General features: G+C 38.6%; 1 protein-coding gene across 1 annotated transcript in view; it reads left to right on the top strand.

Annotated features, from left to right (window-relative positions):
• Positions 1–9,107: 9,107 nt before the first annotated feature.
• The window catches only part of bmp1a (bone morphogenetic protein 1a), a 100,819-nt gene continuing 95,120 nt past the window's right edge, over positions 9,108–14,806 (top strand). The window contains exon 1 of the mRNA XM_052108037.1: positions 9,108–9,252. Within this exon, the coding sequence (XP_051963997.1) occupies positions 9,108–9,252 (145 nt within the window). The remainder of the gene's footprint in view (positions 9,253–14,806) is intronic.

A 14,806-nucleotide genomic window follows, 5' to 3' on the forward strand; every position in this document is an offset into this window, starting at 1 on the left:
ATTTGAGAAACTGTTCATAAAATAGTACATTTTAAAGGTCACATTCAAGGTCATATAGTGAAATATATTAGTAAATAAAAAAAAAACATTAAAAAAATGTTATGTTTATAGTTTCCGGTCACTTTTGACCGAGAACAACTGGAACATGATTTAGTGATGAACAGTGCATGAGGGTTAAGTGTCCGAGTATATTTTTGATGCAACTGTTTGTCAAAAGGAAGGGAATGCAAGTCTTAATAGCCCCCCTGTTCTCGACAGACTGAGTCATGCAGGACTGATGCTCCATTGAGTATCATTATAATGAAACTTTATAAAAATGGGAATTGATTGAAGACATTTCAACATCACTGACAGTAAATTCAAGAGTACAAAATGCAGTCATCTAGAATATTATATCAGTCCAGAGAGCTCACAGCCAATGTAAGCATATGTAAAGCTGCACATCATTACAAGCATAAGAGTGAAACCTAACAGATGAATTCAAGGGGAATTCCACTCATGAGTGTTAGAAAGACTCTGAGGCTGAAAGAATATGGAATTCCCCTTTAATACTCTCTTTTGAAGAGTCCTCTATTTCACTACAACAGCAGCAGAAGAGCTATAATCTAAGGTGACCAGAGAGCTAATTATATACCTCGATTAGAATGGTTTCTGGTGTTATATATAGAGCTTGAGGAAGAATGGAAGTCTACATGTCATAGAATCATACAGCTAAATGTAGAGATTGCAGCTCAGCTGTTAGCGCAAGATGTTAAAAATACCAAAGGTTGTGAGTTTTATTCCAGAACACACAAACTGCTAAAATGTAAAAGTTTTTCTTCATAGTCAAACAATGGAGAACAACACTCATCTGCAACAAATGACATGCTTGGATGCTCCCACACAATGAAAACCGCCCTCTTGCAGGATGCAAAACACTGTTAAGTTTGTGCGCTAACGCTGACTTGTGGCAAATTATACTGTTGTTTATGCAAGGAGATACCTCCAAAACATTCATTATTGTTATGTACACCTGATTAACAGCTCCCAAGTTAATGCTTAGACATGAAATGATACTTTAAAAAGACCAAATGCCATGTTGAAAAGAGCATTAAAAAAAACAAATCACAAATTGAACCAGTTAATTAGATATATATATATATATATATAAAATATACTATGCTGACAATGTTCAAAATGTTATAACACCAATTTTCCACCAACATAATGATTAGGAAAATATTCCTTTGATTATGAATTGTGCACATCAGTTTTTGCCGCCACAGTTTCCTTTAAGGTTTACTTTATTAAATAGACATAGGCAGTACAGATTTCACCTCCAGGCACATCTCGGATAAAACTCTGTTCAGTATTCGGCCAGTGAATAGATAAGATGTCATTTTTATGACATTTCAGGCATTGGAATTCTGGCAGATGAAAACAAGTGTTTAGCAATACTCAAAGCTACCAAAGGTTAAAAGCAGAACACGAATCAATACTTATACTAAAATAACCTCATTCGGTTCATTTTGTTTCCTACAAAGAGGGCACATTTCTGGAATATAAAAGATAGAAATCTTTTGATGTTGTACTGTTTGAGATGAACAAGTGTGAACAGGAGGATATTCCACATAGTGCTGAACAGCACAAGAAATCTGCTAGTTTTATGGGGTGAAAGACATTTACATTATGCATTAGATGCTTACAGTATAGACTTTAGAACTGGTCTATACCATGTTGACTTCTTGACAATATTAGTATTGACAAATAGATTTTAATGGGAGGGCATTCATAGAATGACATTTTGTATATGTCTATACGTACAGTATGTATATATATATATATATATATATATATATATATATATATATATATATATATATATATATATATATATATAATACATTGTGCTAAGTGCACAGCAAACCTTTTACACAGACAGACAGACAGACATTTACTAGATATGTATTGTATATAAATTAATTATTTAATAAAAAATAAAAAAAATTATGTTTTTTTTTTATAGGTTTTTATTAAATGTAAAAAAAATATTTGTATTTATATTTACGAAAAACATACATTTTCTTTTAATTCTGATATCTGAAGTGCTTGATGTGTGAAAGGTGCTCTGCAAATAAACACATTATTGTTATTATGGGCCCCCTGATGTTTGATGATCAGATTCATTTTCAGATAAAGTTGTTCCGGTCACTATTATGAGGCCCCTGAAAAGAACTATGAAATCTTAGCTATACACAGTAGCTATAGACAGAGTGTACCCTCTAAACAAATGTGTTAAAAACAACACAACTCGTGTTACTTTTCATACAGTTGTGAGTGTGTTGCTTTTGACACATTTGTTTGAGGAGCGCACACAATAATACTGATAAATGTAAAGGAATATTCTGGGTTAAGTTAAGCTCAATTAACATCATAGGTGTCATAATTCAACATGATTTCAACAAAAAACAGATGTTTAGTCCATGATTGTCCCTCAATTACATAAAGAAAAAAAATGTTGCTGTTACAGTGCGGCACATACAATGGAAGTCAAAGTGACCAACCCATAAACATTAAAATTACATCCACAAGATGTAAATATTACACATGTTAATATGATTTTAGTGTGATAAACTCACTAACCATATCGGTGTAAAATTAAATGAAGTATTACAACTTTGTTGCCATGACAATGAAACCCGGTGATCCTGGTATTGGACATTAACTTTAACTTTTCACAGTTAGGGTTAGTAAGCGATTTTATCATGCTGAAATCATGTTAACACCTTATAATTTTCTACAACTTGTAGCTAAATTATGTGTATTTTTGTTTATGGACTGGCCCCATTTACTTCCATTGTAAGTGCTCACTGTAGCTGCTTTTTTAATAAACGAGGGGCAAGTCTAAATATTTTTTTGTGGAGATCAGCATTATGCCACAAATGCTGATAAATGAGCTTCACTTGCATTGAACGTTCCTTTAATTGAACCAAAGGTGTAAATTATTGTTTTCTCCTTTAATTGTGCTAAATGCAAAAAGAAAATCTTTTACACACTGAGACAGACAATTCACACAAACAATACAAACTCAAACAAATACAGACATTTTAACGGCTACCACAGACAGAGAGACAGACAGTTTAACAGCTTCCACAGACAGACAGACTAACGCCTACCACAGACAGAGAGACAGATAGTTTAACGGCTACCACAGAAAGCCAGATAAATAGTTTAACGGCTACCACAGACAGACAGACAGATAGATTAACAGTTATAATCTACACTCTGAAGTCAGAAGTTTATATACACTTAGGTTGAAGTCACCAAAACTCATTTAACCACTCAACAGATTTAATATTAGCAAACTGTAGTTTTGGCAAGTCGTTTAGAACATCTACTTTGTGCATGCCACAATACATTTTTCCAACAATTGTTTACAGACAGATTGTTTCACTTTTAATTGACTATATCACAATTACAGTGGGTCAGAAGTTTACATACACAAATTAACTGTGCCTTTAAGTATCTTGGAAAATTCAAAAAATTATGTCAAGCCTTTAGACAATTAACTTCTGATAGGAGGTGTACCTGTGGATGTATTTTACCTTCAAACTCAGTGCCTCTTCACTTGACATCATTGGAAAATCAAAAGAAATCAGCCAAGATCTCAGAAAAAAAATTGTGGACCTCCACAAGTCTGTTTCATCCTTGGGAACAATTTCCAAATGCCTGAAGGTTCCACGTTCATCAGTACAAACAATAGTACACAAGTATATACACCATGGGACCATGCAGCCATCATACCGCTTAAGGAGACGCATTCGGTCTCCTACAGATGAATGTAGTTTGGTGCGAAAAGTGCAAATCAATCTCAGAACAACAGCGAAGTACATTGTGAAGATGCTGGAGGAAACAGGTAGACAAGTATCTATATCCACAGTAAAACAAGTCCTATATTGACATAACCTGAAAGGCTACTCAGCAAGGATCCAATGCTCCAAAACTGCCATAAAAAAAGTCAGACTACAGTTTGCAAGTGCACATGGGGACAAAGATCTTACTTTTTGGAGAAATGTCCTCTGGTCTAATGAAGCAAAAATAGTTTGACCATAATGACCATTGTCATGTTTGGAGGAAAAAGGGTGAGGCTTGCAAGCTGAAGAACATCATCCCAACTGTGAAGCATAGGGGTGGCAGAATCATGTTGTTTGTGTGCTTTGCTGCAGGAGGGACTGGTGCACTTCACAAAAGGAATGAGGAAGGAAAATAATGTGGATATATTGAAGCAACATCTCAAGACATCAGCCAGGAAGTTAAAAAGCTCGGTTGCAAATGACCCCAAGCATACCTCCAAAGTTGTGGCGAAATGGCTTAAATACAACAAAGTCAAGGTATTGGAGTGGCCATCACAAAGCCCTGACCTCAATCCAATAGAAAATTTGAGGGCAGAACTGAAAAAGTGTGTGTGAGCAAGGAGGCCTACAAACCTGACTGTTACACCAGTTCTGTCTGGAAGAATGTGCCAAAATTCCAGCAACTTATTGTGAGAAGCTTGTGGAAGGCTACCCAAAATATTTGACCCAAGTTAAACAATTTAAAGGCAATGCTACCAAATACTAACAAAGTGTATGTAAACTTCTGACCCACTGGGAATGTGATGAAAGAAATAAAAGCTGAAATAAATCATTCTCTCTACTATTATTCTGACATTTCATATTCTTAAAATAAAGTAGTGATCCTAACTGACCTAAGACAGGGAATGTTTTCTATGATTAAATGTCAGGAATTGTGAAAAAAGTTTAAATGTATTTGACTAAGGTGGATGTAAACTTCTGACTTAAACTGTATTTTAAAGGCTACCACAGACAGACAGTGTAGAGGATTCCAAAAGTAAGGAAGGAAGTGGGAAGCGGGTGGCAGTCCAGGTAAGTCAACCTTTAATGTTGTTTCAGTTTCACAAACACAGTCCTTGGCTACAAATATGGCACTGTTTCCAACTTCATAAATAAGGTGGTGGTTTTTCAGCAACAAGCACTCTCTCAGTATACAACTTCACACAAACGATAGACAGTTTCACACAAACAACTCTAAACAGCTTTCAGCTTCAGGGTGTGCGTGTCTCAGACTCTTTCTCCCAGTCACTCTGGTGGACTTTTATAGCCCGTCTCTGACGTCACTGAAACAAGACGCAGGTGTTTAGTATTAAGAATCACCAGGTGATGGCCCTTACCGCTTCCACTCTCCCCAATGGCAGACACACGACCACGTCCCACTCCACAAACCCCCACCGCCCGACTCGTCGGGCAACGTCTGGCCTGCTAACCTCATGGCCATGGCCTGTGGACCACTTTAAACCTGAAAGGCTGAAGTTCCAGGTACCAACGTGTGATCCGTGCATTGGTATCCTTCATGCAGTGGAGCCACTGAAGCGGGGCATGATCCGAGAGAAGGATAAAGGCCCACCCCAGCAGGTAGTAGCTGAGGGTTAGGACTGCCCACTTGATGGCAAGACACTCTTTTTCAATCATGCTGTAGAGCTTACAACAAATGTACAGCACAGAGCACTCCACCCCCTCCACATCCTGTGAGAGCTCAGCCCCCAACCCCCTCTCTGATGCATCTGTCTGTAAAATAAAGGGGAGAGAGAAGTTAGGAGCATTCAGAAGCGGCCCGCCACAGAGTGCAGATTTCACCCTTGTGAACCAGATCTGGTGCCCCCTTTTTAGTGAGATCGGTCAAGGGGCTGGTGATATCAGAAACATTAGGCACAAACCTACTGTAATAGCCACCCATGAACTGTCTCGCCTCCTTTTTGGACTTGGGCAGTCTGCTATCGCTGCGGTCTTATCAATTTGGGGCCATACCTGCCCATGGCCCAAGTGGAGGCCCAGATAAGTACTTCCACCTGTCCACCTGCACACTTTTTTGGGTTTTCCGTGAGTCCCGCCCATCTCATCGACCTCAGAAAGGCTCTTAGATGCTGCATATGCCTCTGCCAGTCATTACTGTATATAATAATGCTGTCCAAGTAGGCGGAAGCATACACAGGTTGTGGCCGGAGAATCTTATCCATGAGGCACTGGAATGTGGTGGGAGCCCCGAACAAACCGGACGGAAAAGTGACAAATTGGTGTAATCCTAAACGGTGTGGAAAAGGCAGTTTTTTCTAGAGATAATGGAGTTAAGGGGGATCTGCCAATATCCATTAGTTAAATCCAGTGTTGAATAAAATTGAGCCTCACCCAACCAATCAAGCAATTTGTCAATTCGTGGCATTGGGTACTTGTCAAATTTAGACACGACATTGACTTTCCGGTAATCAACACAGAACCAGACTGACCAATCACTCTTAGGTACAAGAACAACCGGGCTGGCCAAATCGCTGTTCGATTCTTCCATTACCCCATTTCAAGCATTGCCTCTAATTTGTCCCGAATCACCTTTTTCCTTGTGCTTGGGTACGCGTTATGGCCGACTACGCACAACCACTCCCGCTGGGGTCTCGATATGGTGTTGTATGAGGTTAGTATGACTGGGAAGAGGACAGAACACGTCTGCAAATTCTTTCTTCAACCTGGCCACCTCCGTGAGCTGGGATGGTGAGAGGTTGTCTCCACAAGGGACTGAGGTGAATAGATCGACTTTGAACTTCACCTCCAGCCCGAGCTCCACCCTCTCTGGAACTACCATCGCCATGGACATGGGGACCACCTCTCTCCATGATTTAAGGAGGTTGAGGTGGTAAATTTGACGTGCTCTGCCTCTATCCGTTTGTTTAATATCATAATCGAGGTCCCCGACTTGAAGTGTAACCTCAAAGGGTCCTTGCCATTTGGTGAGTAATTTTGAGCTCAACGTGGGGAGTAATACAAGTGCTTTGTCTCCCCAGTCCAGTCCTGTCCTGACAACCACGTCCCATTCCACAGACCGATAGACAGTTTATCGGCTACCACTCACAGACAGACAGACAGATAGTTTAACGGCTACCACTCACAGACAGACAGACAGATAGTTTAACGGCTACCACCGACAGACAGACAGTTTACCTGCTACAACAGACAGACAAACAGTCAGACAGACAGTTTACCAGCTACCACAGACAGACAGACAGACAGACAGACAGTTTACCAGCTACCACAGACAGACAGACAGTTTAATGGCTACCACAGACAGACAGACAGACAGATAGCTTAATGGCTACCACAGACAGACAAGCTACCACAGACAGACAGACAGATAGATAGTCATTGCAAAAAACGGATCTGAAAAGTTAAGTTCGTTCTGAGAAAATGTCTTGCATCATTTGTTTCATTTGGCTTAACCCTCATGTTTGGTCATTTTTGGCAGAAATCTATTTTGTTTCTTCAATAAAACTTTATCCTTTATCTGACAGGTACGAGACTTGGTGACTTTTCGGCCATTTGATATCTAAACAAATTAAAAGAATAGGAGTTAATTCAATCTGATTTTTTTTTCATTATTTATTATAGAAAATCTAAAAAACAGCCACAATGCAACACACACACACACACACACACACACACACACACACACACACACACACACACACACACACACACACACACAGAATTTTGCAGAATAAATGCTAAATTTGCCATTGAAAAAGTTTATTCCTCTGTTTGAATTACCACTGCATATTCATGTTAATTTTCTTGACATCCATCCATCCATCCATCTTCAACCGCTTATCCGAAGTCGGGTCGCGGGGGCAGCTGCTCCAGCAGGGGGCCCCAAACTTCCCTATCCCGAGCCACATTAACCAGCTCTGACTGGGCGACCCGAGCGTTCCCAGGCCAGTGTGGAGATGTAATCTCTCCACCTAGTCCTGGGTCTTCCCGAGGCCTCCTCCCAGCTGGACGTGCCTGAAACACCTCCCTAGGGAGGCGGCCAGGGGCATCCTTACCAGATGCCCAAACCACCTCAACTGACTCCTTTCAACGCAAAGGAGCAGCTACTCGAGCTCCTCACGATGACTGAGCTCCTCACCCTATCTCTAAGGGAGAAGCCCGCCACCCTTCTGAGGAAGCCCATTTCGGCCGCTTGTACTCGCGACCTAGTTCTTTCGGTCATGACCCAACCTTCATGACCATAGGTGAGGGTAGGAACGAAAATTGACCGGTAGATCGAGAGCTTTGCCTTTCGGCTCAGCTCTCTTTTCGTGACAACGGTGCGATAGAGCGAGTGCAATACCGCCCCTGCTGCCCCGATTCTCCGGCCAACCTCCCGCTCCATTGTCCCCTCACTCGTGAACAAGACCCCGAGATACTTGAACTCCTTCACTTGGGGCAAAACCTCATTCCCTACCTGGAGTACGCACTCCATCGGTTTCCTGCTGAGAACCATGGCCTTTTCATGACATTCATATTAAATTACTTTCAGTTATTGAATTTTGAAATAAATGACAAGTGATTTCTCTACATATGTCTTCTCTTTGTAACTGTGTTCAGGGTTGACTGTAATAATAATGTGGCATTATTGCAAAAACAACCTCAAACCAATCAAACTGCAAAATGCTACACTTTGACAAAACCAGTCTCTGATTATATATATATATATATATATATATATATATATATATATATTATACCGAACTTGTTACAAATTGTAAAAATCATTATAAATAAGTAGCTCTCTGCAGCCATCTAGTGTTTATACTTGGAATTTCATCTGCTTTTCAACAGACAGACAGATGGACAGATCTCTGTATGCTGCAACACAGAGAACATGAACATGCACATAGAAACACAGGAAACACAGAGAACATACCCACATATCACAGAGAAAACGCACAATGTGCACAGAAAACAGAGCAAACACTGAGAACACACTCGGTATGCTCAGAAGTATGTTACAAACCTGTGTGAGAAGCACCAACACTTTTCTCCTGCAAAGTTTGCAACCTATGTAACTGGCACAAAGCTCAGCTGCACAAATCACTTCACTGCAATGGGAACACTGTGCGTGCGTGTGTGGGGAGGCAGAGCTGTGTTTTTAAACCCGCCCTCGAGAGGAATCTCATTTCCCTAAAACCTCCCATTTTTCCTCCCCCCTCCCCCCCGATCATCTCTCTCCGTCTGTACCTCTATTCCTGCTACACTATCCCAATCATGGACCTCGCAGCGAGGTGTGCGTTCCTGCTCTCCAGCTTCGCCGTGCTCGCGGCGCTCGAATTGGACGCGATTGATCCCGGCTACTATGTGGAGACCAGCGCCTCCTCAGAAGTCATCGACTATAAAGATCCCTGCAAAGCTGGTGAGCCCTAAAGAGATTTATTCACCCTGCTTTTATTGATGCAAGCTTTCGCGCAAGCCACGTAAAGCCGCTGTGATACTGTGTTACTGTAGATGACAGCGGAGTCACGCGAAATAAACAGCGACAATGAACGCGAATATACTTTTCGCAAAGTAGTAATGTTGTGGACATAAAGCTGTCTTGAAGAGTGTGCGATGTTTTGACACGCGACACGAAAATGTTTACCAGGTGTTGCTTTCTTTTTGCCAAGTCTTAGCCGGAAAGTTTTTGTCTGCGAAAAGTTTTCGCTAAAGTTTGGTACAGTTGATTTTCGCACGGTTACGAATAATCGTTAATTTGAACTGTAGCGCAAGTATATTGCCATAAAAATAATCGGTGAAACTTTTAATTTATGTTTCTTGATGGTTTGCATAAAAGTAGCAAAAATGTGTTGGTTTTTTTTTTTTTGGTTGAAAAAAATAAATAAATATTGAACAACCTCACCTTTCCATGTCACTGTGCTGAATGACGTAAACGAAACACGGTCCACTACGTCATACAGTGTATGACATAGTTTCCCTATGACGTACGGAGACGTCATTCAGTACAGTGAAGCCACTAGAATGGTATACTAGCATACTGCTTACTGTAAAGTGCACATTATACACTGAATACGATCTACAATTTTTTTAATATAAAAAATGTACTATATAAAATAGTATAGTGTCACATGACCTAACATTCATATTTAATATAGCACGTGACATAGTCATTTTGGAAATAAATGGGCTGCGGCGGTTATGTTGCATTTTTAATTCAAATCTGTGCATAAGCGTCCTTGAGTAAATTCTCTTCAGTTTGATTAAATAGTGACTTGTGAAATATATGTAAATTTTTTTTAGCTTTTAATATTTTTGGTTCATTCGTTACATTGGATATGTAAGGTGAAGTTGAGGGATGCAGTATTGCATGTCATGTGTTCTGTTGTAAACTACACATTGCTCTTCATATTGTTAATTTAAACCCGATCTCATGAAATTCTTACATAATTTACGAGTTGGTGATTTCGTATGGTCTCGCACGATGTTGTTCGCATAAACGCGTATGACTTCATCACGTGCAAATTCCCAGATGTAAGCATGATTTCCGGGTTAGAGGTGTTAAGGACATACTTACTAATATTATGCCCTTTCACAAATGCTCAGCACAGTGTCCCCAATCTCATGGCTAGACCAAACATGTACTGTCCACATGTTCCATAAATGTGGGCTGCTTGACCTGAATTTAACCAATTATGTCTAATATAACTTTGGTTTATTGGCTCTAGGGAAGTAATTAATTCCTTGGGTCCCAAGAGAAGGACTGACTCTTTTCGCGTTGTCGGGACAGGTGCCCTTATTTTGTAGTTGGTCAAAGAGGGGTTATTGAGTTTCTCAGCTAAAATGTTTACTTGGAAGGAATTGCCCCACAAATGGCATGCCCAAAATGTCTACATTTAACACCACGTATCTGTTCTTCATATTTCCTTCATATAAGCTTTATATTAAAAGATGACACTCCGTACTTAAAGGTGGAGTGTCATTTATTTCTATATTAAAATAGTATCTTATCCCAGGTTCATTTGTAGAGATAACTATAAGTAAGCCATTCGTAGGTCGATTCACCTGAAAAATGTAAACACTTTTGCTATATGTTGCTATCAAACACTGCTCTGTTTGTTTGAGTGTTCAGAGAAACCTGCTTGAAAACAGTCATTATTTTTGCAATTGGATTTGGTGATACTGGTTACACAGAGATTGTATGCACATGAGATTTAACTTTATAGTTAGAACTTTGATCAGTAACAATACGTCTGTAAGTCTCTATTGTATGCAAGTTTTTAAGAGATCATGCACAGAAATTTGCAAGTGATGTTCTAAAATCTATGTTGAAATTAAGGATTGTAACTTAAGTTTAGTTTAAAGTATATTTCTACAGGAAACATAAGAACTGCAAACAGAAAGTTAACTGCAGTAGTCTGAATATTGTGGTGAGATGTTATGGGTTTTCTTTGTTTTGCCACCTGCTGGATGATATGTGATTGTTGCTATTGGGTTTTACATAAGCGATGATAAAGGAATGGTTCACCCAAAAATTACAATTCTGTCATTGGGTCAATGACTTGGTACACATTTTTGGTCCATCTCTGTTAAGTTATTCAAAAATACATAAAAAAAAATGCAATTCACACAAAACAATTATTTGAATGCACCTCTTCTATAATGAACATGTTTTTAATTTCTGACTTCACATTTTTTTTCTATTTTTAACTTTAAGCCCCAGAAAACATATTATGTGGTGTAACTGTCACAAGACAGTAAAAACAATCAAAGTCTCATTAAAACCTGAAGATCTTAAAAAAAATAATGTTGGCATGAGTAGTGCAGAAAAATCTTTTATTATAATTTGTTAAAAGAAAAGAAAAGTAAAAAGCAGTGAAACAATTTTGTCTTAAAATTGTATTAATATATATATATATATATATATATATATATATATATATATATATATATAATATATAATTATATATTAATATATATTAATATATAATTATATAATATACGTCACATGACAGCTAAAGGGCTAAAAGAAATATACATATATATATATATATATGTATGTATGTATGCATGTGTATATATATATATATATATATAATGTATATGTATATGTATATATATAATGTATATGTATATTTTTTTTTTAGCCCTTTAGCTGTCATGTGACGGAAATAAAAGAGGGCCCTTTATACTGAATATTTTTCTTCTTCAAATCTGATATTTTGACATTTTTTATGAATGGCACATTTGTTCCAGTAAAATGGAGTAACCCTGAGAAAACATTGTGATATTCCTGAATCAAAAATATGTTTTGCCTTAAAGTATGTTGGAGAACTTTTTTGAAATGAATGAATGATTAAGCTGCCCACACTCTTATGCATTCTCGGTGCAAAAGTATTTTAATACCTTTTACTAGATGGTTACACCACATTACATTGTCATTAATTAAAAAAAAATCTGGTAGAAAATGTTTATAAATAAATACATGTTTTTCAAAAATACACTATCGGCCACAACATTAAAACAACTGCCTAGATCTGTGTAGGTCCCCCTCGTATATTCATCCACAGAACTGCCGCTCACTGGATGTTTTTTGTTTTTGGCACCTTTCGGAGTAAATACTAGAGACTGTTGTGTGTGAAACTTGACGTGTGATTTAAACTCTACATTTTTATCAACTCAGAAAACCTTATTTGTCAGTGACCCCATTACTCACCCTCATGTTATTCCAGGCCAAACCCGTATGACCATCTTTCTTCTGTAGATCACAAAAGGGGAACTTTGAAGAATATCCTTCCCACTCTTGACAACTCTTTGGCTCAACTTGATTCAAACATGGACAGTGTTTTCACATGTTTGAAATGAGTCTTCTTAAATTAATTTCAACTGAAATATTTCTCAATACTTATATATAGAGGGAACCTAACTGAATCAATTAAACCTAGCACAATTTCAAATGCCAAAATAACTCTTAGGCTCCGGTTCCACTCTTCACAGTGATGGTAACCCTTAAAACTACAACATTACAGATATTCATCTAAATCTCAACATAACAAAACATTTTTAAATCCTTTTAACATTTACTCTCCGTGTCGAGTCCAATGCAAAGCATGCTGGGAACTATTCACTATTTTCACACTGAAATTTCATGACATGCAACAGGCTGCCAAACACATTTAGGCTTATTTAGGCTACACATACTTATTTTCTCAGGCACATATTGAGTCTTAAAAGATGCTTGTACACCCAAATGACAATAGTCATATTATTCTGTTCATGTGTTATACTTGCTATAGTTTGCTTCCATGTTGCTACTTCATCAAATAGCTATGTCAAATGTAAATCATGTCAATCACTGAAACATCAACGCCACCTTGAGTAAGAAATATCATGTTTAATATGTATTTGTACACGCATATGTGATACTGATAATTCACCATTGTTGATAATTCATTGTTGCTCAGAAAGTCAATCTATAGTATTTATTTGTATAAAGATAGTTCTAATTTCTCTTGTAATGTGATAGTAAACATGAATAGAATATCTTTTACACTGTTTATAAAAGATAGATTGAGGAATACTAAAGAAGTGTGGGCACAACTACAAAAAATGGATGAGGTACAGCGGGTGGAATGAGGTCCTGGGCCACACAAGGTATGCGTTTAAGGGTTAAGTTCCCTTGGTTACATGCATTTTTGATATGAGTAATATGAACAAGGGAGGATTGAGTTAAACTGACGATACTGAAAGTACATTTTTCCATATAATGAAAGTGAATGAGGACTGGTACTGTCAAGCTTCAAAATGACACCAATGGCACTTTTCCACTGCACGTTACGGTTCGACTCGCCTCAACTCTACTCGCTTTACTTTTCTGAGCTTGCGTTTCCATTGCAGTTTAGTACCGCCTCAACGTGGGTAGGATTATAGGCTGATCGTCATAGTTGCGCCGCCTCCACTGTCGTGACATCATCTTAAACGCGACACAAACACCAAAACAACAACCACTAGCTGTTAGCTACTAGCTCATTGTGCTACATATAGCAGTTGTTGCATGGTGATTTTACACAAGTGTAACAGTTAAATTGGCCTGGTTGTTTTAGATGCTTCCAGTAGCTGGTCAACTAAATAAAGTGAAGCTTTCAAGCAGAGTATAGAGTTAATGTAACAAAACATACCATCCTCCATCGTGGCTCAACGCCGTGGCACTCTCCCTCCCGTTGCTCGCCGGTCTAGATTGCGTCCATTTGTTCGAACCACTTCCACTTTTCCTTGATGGATCTGTAGTCACTTTTAACTTTTCCCTACACTGTTGGTAGGTCCGGTGGTAGCCGTGTGCGGCCTACAGCTGAGACACTTCCTGAAATACATTTTCGTTTTGCTCGTTGCTAACGATTGGACCATCTGCAACTCGTTTATTGACCACGGCGTGGTTTTGCGCACAGCCATTTCTTTTTTCACAATTCGAAAGTCGTGTGAACAAATGATACGGCTATCGCTGTTACTAACTTTAAAACTAGCGGGTGGTGTCGGAAATCCAATGATGCTGGTAGTGACGATTCTCCCTGACCAATCAGTGATCTGCAGGATTTTGACATCACATTTATTATCGGCTCGGCTCGCTTGGAACCTCGACCGAGGAGGTACTAAAAAAGTAACAGGTACCAGGTACTATCCACAGTGGAAAACCCCCAAAAAAGCGAGTCGAGTTGAGTTGTACCTTGCAGTGGAAAAGCCCCATAAAGCACCACAAAGGGATCATGACGCTGGTCCATACAACTCATAAACTATATTCCAAATCTCAGGTCAAATTTCAGTCTATTCCTCATACAAAGCAACAGAATGGTGTTTCAGAAGACTCATTCTCATTCATTATATTGAAAAGAGTGAAATTTGTGTTCCACAGAAGAAAGTCACACAGGTTTGGAGTGACATGAGGGTGAGTAAATAATAACAGAATTCTCATTTTTGGGTGA

Source organism: Xyrauchen texanus, chromosome 37 (genome assembly GCF_025860055.1).
Source record: "Xyrauchen texanus isolate HMW12.3.18 chromosome 37, RBS_HiC_50CHRs, whole genome shotgun sequence".
NCBI classification, from domain to species: Eukaryota; Metazoa; Chordata; class Actinopteri; order Cypriniformes; family Catostomidae; genus Xyrauchen; species Xyrauchen texanus.